General features: G+C 41.4%; 1 protein-coding gene across 1 annotated transcript in view; it reads right to left on the bottom strand.

Annotated features, from left to right (window-relative positions):
* Positions 1–8,335, bottom strand: part of EPG5 (ectopic P-granules autophagy protein 5 homolog (C. elegans)) — a 149,680-nt gene that overhangs the window by 63,453 nt on the left and 77,892 nt on the right. Inside the window, exons 18-22 of the mRNA XM_011978099.1 lie at positions 4,481–4,621; positions 3,238–3,382; positions 2,833–3,030; positions 2,151–2,261; positions 358–480 (exon numbers count right to left, since the gene is read on the bottom strand). Of these exons, the coding sequence (XP_011833489.1) occupies positions 358–480; positions 2,151–2,261; positions 2,833–3,030; positions 3,238–3,382; positions 4,481–4,621 (718 nt within the window). The remainder of the gene's footprint in view (positions 1–357; positions 481–2,150; positions 2,262–2,832; positions 3,031–3,237; positions 3,383–4,480; positions 4,622–8,335) is intronic.

Genomic DNA, 8,335 nt, shown 5'->3' with positions numbered 1-8,335 from the left:
AAAAAATAAACTCCTGGTCCCACTCCAGACTCAGAGACTCCAAATCTCAGAAGGTGAGGTCTAGGAATCTGCTTTTTAACAAGCTCTCTAGGGAATTCTGATGTATGTGGGAGCCAGTGGCAACCCCTGTCACATGTGCAATGATCCAGCCTTCAAATATTAGGTTGAGACTCTTGTTAAATGAAACTTGAGAAGCAAGTACTCTTCAATTACACAGTTTTGAGTACTGGTTTGGTTGTTGAGCTTTCCAAACATTCACAACAGAAGAAGACACAAAAGCCCAAAAGCTACGGGTGAATCCATCAGCAAAAGTGTAAGCCACCTTCTACCACTCAAATGCAGAACTGCTATTTGTACCTTCAGAGCTTGGTCAGGGGTGAAAGCAGAGTTTATCACCAATTCCCCTTCAATAACTCTCCGGAGCTGGGAGTCCTCTTCAAAGATGGATTCCATGTTGAGCACTGTCCAGGCAAACCAGACCTACAATGACACCAGATAAAGGGGAGGGGAAGGAGGAGCTTGCCCCACTGACAAAATACATCCTGATATTCCACATTTATATTCTCTTCCTATCTCAATCTCAATCAGCAAATATTTGCAGTTTCTAAAATTAACATATTTTTATACCCACCTATATTCTTGTCACAGATATAAATTTAAATAAAATAGATCATTGGAAAATGTTACGTTCCTTTGGAAAGGCTACTTTAGTACAAGAAAATGTTCATTCACTCTATATTTACTGGGCAAGATCTGTGTGCGAAAGAGACAGGAAAGGGGACCAGACAGGGGCCCTGTCTTTAAGAAGTTTTCCATCTATTGGAGTAGACAAGACTAATATGTAAGTAACCAAAAGGTGAAGTTGAGCAGTGGCAAGCACTGAGTCAAGGTGAAGTGCTACCTCAGAGAAGGTTCTATGTAGAGGTCAGAGGGAAAGGCATGCTGGTAAGAGAATCCGCTAGGCAGAGACAAAAAGAGGAAAAGCCAGGGATGTGTCTAGCTAACAGCAAGGAGTTTGTTCCAGCTCAATCCATGAGAGGTGGGAAGAAGAGCAAGAAGTAAGACGAGTAACAGGTTGAAGAATGTTACTACTGATTTAAGTGATGAAACAGACATAATTTTATACACAAAGTGTAAGAGGTGGTAATGATAAAAATAATGCTGCTGCTGCTGATGACAATAATAATGGCCAACACTCAGTAAGCACTGGCTACGAGCTAAGCACTGTTCTAAATGCTTTACACACAGGTGCCATCATTATTCCCATTTGACAACTGAGAAAACTGAGGACAGAGAGGTAGGCAAGCTGCCCAAGGCACAGAGCTAACAAACAGCAGAACCCAGATTGAAACCCAGGCTGTCTGGCTCCAGTGCCTACTCTAAAGCTCTCTGCAGTGCTGCTGGGCAGTCTCTACAGTCAGCTGGCTGGAGTCTGATTAAGAGTTGTCTATTCCTGAGATAGCCCTTAATTCCACTGAACCTCAGTTATAGCTAGGCACAGTAGTGTGCCTGTAGTCCCCAAATACTAGGGAGGCTGGGAGCAGGAGAATGACTTAACAAGAGGAGATTGAGACTAGCCTGCGCAACAAAGTAAGGCCTGGTCTCCAAAAATGTTTTTTAATTTAAAAAAAAAAAAACCTCATGCTGCACGCAGTGGCTCACATCTGTAATCCCAGCACTTTGGGAGGCCAAGACGGGCAGATCACCTGAGGTCAGGAGTTTGAGACCAGACTGACCAACATGGAGAAACCCCGACTACTAAAAATACAATGCGCTGGGCATGGTGGCGCATGCCTGTAATCCTAGCTACTTGGAAGGCTAAGGCAGGAGAATAGCTTGAACCCAAGAGGCAGAAGTTGCAGTGAGTCAAGATCGCGCCACTGGACTCCAGCCTGGGCAACAAGAATGAAACTCCGTCTCAAAAAAAAAAAAAAAAAAAAAAACACTCAGTTAACTCCTCTGTAAAACAGGAATGGCAACAGCACAACCTCAGCAAAGGGCTACTACAAAGATTAAATGAAAAAGTATACTTATACTAGAATAAGGGCTAAATAAAAGTTAATTTAGACTATTAGTAATTTCTTTGCAAGGATGATCATGAGATTAAAGTTCACAAAGCTAACAAATGGTCATCTCAGTCAGTTTCCTACCTGAGTAGGTGTGGCCAAGCCCTCCACAAAGGAAGGAGTGATGTTGCCTGCCACAATCCAGTTCACCAAAGATGAGAGCAGACTCCGGTCACAATGGTAACCCAAGGCATTCTACACCGGGAGATGTGGAGCAGAGAGAGGAGGCTTTAAGAAAAATCTTATCAATGACCTTTACAAGAGTATCAGCAACTGTCTTACTACAATACAAGATTCTGATAAGACAGAGATTTCAAGGATGTGTCCCCCAGCAGCAATAGTCCAAGGCAGAGCATTACAGCCAAATCTAAAAACTGTATTTGGGGGAATCTTTTTAGAAAGCTACTATACTTAGGCCAGCCACGGTGGCTCACACCTGTAATCCCAGAACTGTGGGAGGCCGAGGTGGGCAGGTCACCTGAGGTCAGGAGTTCAAGACTAGCCTGACCAACATAGTGAAACCCAGTCTCTACTAAAAATACAAAAATTAGCTGGGCGTGGTGGCTCACACCTGTAATCCCAGCTACTCAGGAGGCTGAGGCAGGAGAATCGCTTGAACCCAAGAGGCGGAGGTTGCAGTGAGCTGTGATCGTGCCATTGCACTCCAGCCTGAGCAACAGGAGCGAAACTCTGTCTCAAAAAAACAACAACAAACTACTACATCTAGCCAATCACTGAAAGATAAATTTTCTAACAGGTTTTTTACCTTATGTTGCTGGTAGAGTAATTTCTGTATGCAGTCTTCCTGCATCAGCTGAAAAGCTGCTTTACACAAGTGGTCCATGAGGAAGAGGATAGGTTGTTCTCGGTACCAGAGATGCTGGCTTATGAGAGCCTGAACCCAGAACTCCAACACAGCAACGGGGCCCACTTCATTGGGCTGAGTGCTTACAGATATGTGTGCCTGTGGAGAAAAGGCTCATGTGATGGGAAAGATAACAACCAGCCTCTCATTTTTAAAATAGCAATAAAATAATATTTACCTCCACTACAAAGCCCAAATCTACTGCCTTTCTTGGCCAAAAGCACACTGAGCCAAGTAATCTGAAATGACTAAAACATAAGCGTGCTAACACTAGAAGTGTGTTCAGGGGCTTGCAAGGGCCCTCACCTGGATCATGCTGTTGAGAAGTTTCACATTGTCCCCATGGCTGGCTCCTGTCAAGTGCTGTGCCACCTTGTGGGTGACCTGTTGTGTGACACCCTGAGGGACACCGCTGTCCAAGTGTAGGAACAAGAGGAGGTGCGACAAAAACCTGCCAAGCACACAGGAGGATGCACTTTACCTTCCAATCAGGAGTCAACGGAATTTTCCCCAGCTAATTACTTACGAGGAAACAAAAAATTCCTAAATTGGTCCCAGTTTTTGACCAAAGCACTATTTAAGAAGGGACTCTAGAAGAATAAAGTTTTCACATTTAACATGGGTTAAAAAGAATTCTATCTACCCACAGAGGTGTAAGAACAGATCCACGACACAAACACATGCAAGTTAAACAGCATTACGAGAAAGACCCAAAGGCACCACTCTCCCCTCCTCACTCCCCACCTCCACGAATAAAGGCAGAGATGTTTCCAAACCATTCAGTTTCCAAACTTGCCTCATGCCCAGGGTGCCGATTCTTAAAAAGGGGTTGAGGGGTTGGGTGAGTAGTTCCCTGGACCTAACCCATTCCTACTAAAGTAAAATCCCCAGGGGAGAAACCTGGGAATCCATATTTAATAAGCTCTTTTGGCCAAGTTGGAGACACACTGCTTGAAAAGACACACAACAGGAAAACTGTAATGCTCCCCTTGTGCCTTTGGATGTACTTCATGTCCCCACCGAACAGGGCTTCTCCACATGCGGTGAGGCCTCACCTCCCCTTTCATCACTCTTCATGAGGCCCCAGCCAGATGCTTTACTCTCTACTCCCTAGACAGGTTGTTCTCTTCCCACCTTCCTACGCATCTTATCTGTTGGCAACACTGCACTATATGCACCGTAAACAATTAAAAACAATCTTTTCTATTGTTACAATGGCAAAGCCATTTGCTGCTCAATATCAGAAGCACGATTCCCAGAATCTCAGGGGAAAAACTGCTCCTTCATATACTTTATAAGCTTTAATAAGCAATTCAAAGTTATAATAAATGAAAAGGAAAAATATCTTTCATGGTAATAAAACTGGAGTCATTATTAGAATCACTGTTCATCAACCTGCATTCTAAACTGGGGTGCAGAATATTTTTGCCCTATAATACACTGTTGAAATAGCATTCCCTTTATTTTACTTAAGAAATCAGAAGACACAGTCATTTGTACTTGCTGGACTGTTTAAGAGTGTCTCCTGCCACAAATGGAACACACTTACTGCTCATTCTTCAGAAGGTAATACTGGCAAGGGTAAAATAAAGGTAGGATCTTATCCAGGACATGGACCACTGTTCTCAAATGTCTTGACTGGACCAGAACTCCCAACAGTGGGATGCCTTCTGCACAGAACTTCTCAATGCTATGGAAAAAGAGAAAGGCAATGAATATACAAGGTAGCTGGTTCATAAAATTCTGTTCTTCCAATGAGTTATGAGCCTTCAATACCTTGGGTTATCTCAGGTCTCCAGCACATGTTTTATACCCAATCTTCACACAGAAATACTAGACCCCAATCTTCACACAGAAATTCTAGAATTGCAAAGGAACTTAAAAGTTAATCTGTATTTTCATTTTATGGATGAGGAAGGTGAAGTATCATGCCCAAATTCACATAATTTCCTACGGTAAGGTCAAAATGAGAACTCAGTTTGCACATTTCTAATCCAAAGCACCCTCCACTACCATATTTTGTTTCTCAAACAGAGCTTCTCCTAAGAGAACCACAGGGGCTCTCCTTGTCTGGATATTCCCACAAGGTGTCACAGCAAAGAGGAGACTCAAAAGTGAGCTCAATCTGTCAGTACAGGTTGACTATCCCTTATCTGAAATGCTTGAGACCAAAAGTGCTTTCTTAGATTTTGGAACACTCGAATCATACTTATAAGCTGAGCATCTCTAATCCAAAAGTCCAAACTCCAAAATGCTCCAATGAACACTTTCTTTGAGTGCAATGTCAGAATTCAAAGTTTCAGATTTTGGAGCATTTCAAAGTTTAGGTTTTCAGATTAGGGATACTCGACCTGCATAAACTACAAAATTCTGCTAAAACCAATTTGGCATAAAACGTTTATTATTCTCTGCCTCACTTCAAATAATCTATCCTTAAAAAATAATCTCAAATATGGAAAAAAATATAAAATATGATCCATGTAAAGATGTGCTTTTCAGGTTTATTTTTAACTCTAAAACTCAGAGGTAGAAAATAACTTAAGGAAATTTTAGAAAAATCCTTTCAATTGGAAATACTATTGCATCATTTTAAAATAATACACATGATGACCAAAGGCAATGTGGAAAAACACTTCTGCTATCAAGATACTAGGGAATAAAACATAAAATTTTACACTCGTGATTATAACTACCAGTAAAGTTATTTGTGGAGGGGAATACAGGGACAATGTCACAACAAAATAGTCATTGTACAACAGTGGCAGAAGCGAGTGGCTTTTTCTCCACTTTCCTAATTCTGCAGTTTGGTTATAACCGCTTTAATTCTGGGGGAAAAAATCATTTCAAAAAATAAAGTAATTGTGCAAAGGTTATGCCACAAGGAAACTACTTAAAATATTAAAGTGAAAAACTAAGGATATAAAATTATACATACTTTTTTAAAAGATCAAAGGAAAAATGATAGATGAAAATAAACAGAAAAAAATCGATGATTTTATGATGGGAAATATTCTGGGTGAATTTCTGACTACCCTTCTCTGCAATGTCCATAATATTATATTCACACACAACTTACGTCCCTGCCTACTCTGCCCATACCTAAGATTGTTTTAAGTTACTTCTGTATTCTAGTACACGTAATCCCAAATGCCCACCATGGAGTTTTACACGAGAGATCAGCCCCGAGAGGAAATGCTCATTCTCATTCTCACTCCCATTCAAGATTTAGTAATCAGCACAAATCAAAAATTATCTTTAGAGAGAGTCCACAGCAGTATCAGTGAATAAAGAGCTATGATCCCAGAGTGGATACAAGAAATTCAAGAAATCATAAAACACTTAAGTTCAGATAACTGCACTCAAGAGAATCATGTTAGACACTGTTCTAGACACATTACATGTGTTCTGACTCACTTAAGCCTCATAAAGGAAGTGTGATGTTATTATTACTCCCATTTTAGAGATGGGAAACCCAAAGTGCAGAAACTGTTAATAACACTAGAGCTACTGGAAACAATATAAAGAGTGTCTTCCTAAGGACCCTTATCAGGTCTCCTCTTTTCTAAATCAATTCTACCTTCTTTTACTTGGCTTTCATATATCTCCATAATTTGGCCCAAATGCCTGATCACCTCCATTCTCCAATATGGATCACAGGCATCACTGAGAAGTGTTTCCTCATCATTTCCCCACCTCTCCCCTTACCCACTCAGACACCTGACTCTCCTTTCCATATTCATTCAACCCACCAGCATTTGTTGAATACCTACTAAGTATAAGATCTGGAGATACACAATTGAACAAGATAATGTCCCTACCTTAATAGAGCAAACAGTCCATGAGGAGTGGGGGAGAATACAATGACAATAAAACACAGTGAGTGCGCTGTTCAGAATGTACAGGAGCTGCACGTGGCAGGAAATGGCCCTTGAGCTGAATCTTCAACAAACTGTGGGCACTAAGTAACTGTAAGAGGAACACAACATCACTCTGCTCATTAGCCTAGGATGTTGTCCTAGTCCATGTTGCACTGCTATAAAGGAATACCTGAGACTGGGCAATTAATAAAGAAAAAAAGGTTTATTTGAGTCATAATTCTGTTGGCTGGAAGACTGGGTGTCTGGTGAGAGCCTCAGGCTGCTTCCACACACGGCAGAAGGCCAACAGGAGCTGGCGAGTTCAGAGGTCACATGGTGAGATAGCAAGTAAGGAGGAGGCGGGGTGCCAGGCTCTTTTTAACAACCAGTTCTCATGGGAACTAAGTCAAGAACTCATTCATTACTGAGAGGATGGCACTAAGCCATTCATGAGGGATCAGCCCTCAAGACCCGAACACCTCCTATTAGGTCCCATCTCCAACAATGGGGATCAAATGTCAATATGAGGTTTAGCGGGACAAACATCCAAACTACGACAGACGTCTTGTCTAATTTAAGACTCCTTTCCAAAACTCAGCTCTTCCACGAAGGTATCCCACTCTACTGATCTCTCCTTCCTTTACATTCTTTCTGCTCAGCTTCTAAGTAGTTCTCAATCCAGGGTGTACATTAGAGATACCTAGAGAACTGGCCCCCAGCCCATTTAGGCCAGGATTCTCACCCTTTTCCCTGCACTGGGATTTTTAAAAGGCTCCAAAAGTAAATCTAAAGAACAGTAGAAGTTGAGAACCACTGTTCTCCACATATCATCCAGCCTGCAATTATATTCTATAGTACTGCTGATTGATTTGTCTATTATCTCAACTAAACTGTCAACAACCCATGGGAAGCTATCAAACAATTCTGTATCTCTCCTACTTCACAGAACAAGGCTGAAGACTACAGCTGATTGCAACTGGTATCCCACTGAAATTACACTTAATGTGGAACAAGATGTTGAAATGAGGATGCTAAAAAGAGTTACGGTGAGTCTAAAACACAAGAATCAGAAAGCAGAGGTCAAAGAGTCTGAAGACAAATGAATAGACTAGAAAAAAATTAATGCATAAGAAAAGAATCTTTAAAGAAAAGGATGTTTAACCAACTGAGAAGTCATTCATGTATTCAGTTATTTACTGCAGCAGATAAAGTCTTCGTCACTAGGGATAAAACGGTAACACAAGACAAATGCCGTTCCTGGGCACTTCTCTCATAGAAGTTATATATAACTGAATCTCTGAGAAAATTAAACAGATTAACTATGATATAGTGTGATAAATGCTCCAGTGGAAGACATACAGACAGCTATGGGCTCATATCAGAGAGGCATATGACCTGGTCAGGCATTTCATTCTTCTAGACAGTTAAGGGGACCTCTAGTTAAGAAAACCAAACACCGCATGTTCTCACTCATAGGTGGGAACTGAACAGTGAGAACACTTGGACACAGGATGCGGAACGTCACACACTGGGGCCTGTCGTGGGGT

This window comes from Mandrillus leucophaeus, unplaced genomic scaffold (genome assembly GCF_000951045.1).
Source record: "Mandrillus leucophaeus isolate KB7577 unplaced genomic scaffold, Mleu.le_1.0 Scaffold189, whole genome shotgun sequence".
In the NCBI taxonomy this organism is placed as follows: Eukaryota; Metazoa; Chordata; class Mammalia; order Primates; family Cercopithecidae; genus Mandrillus; species Mandrillus leucophaeus.
The sequence above is the reverse complement of the archived record's forward strand: the minus strand, read 5'-3'. Positions and strand labels throughout refer to the sequence as shown.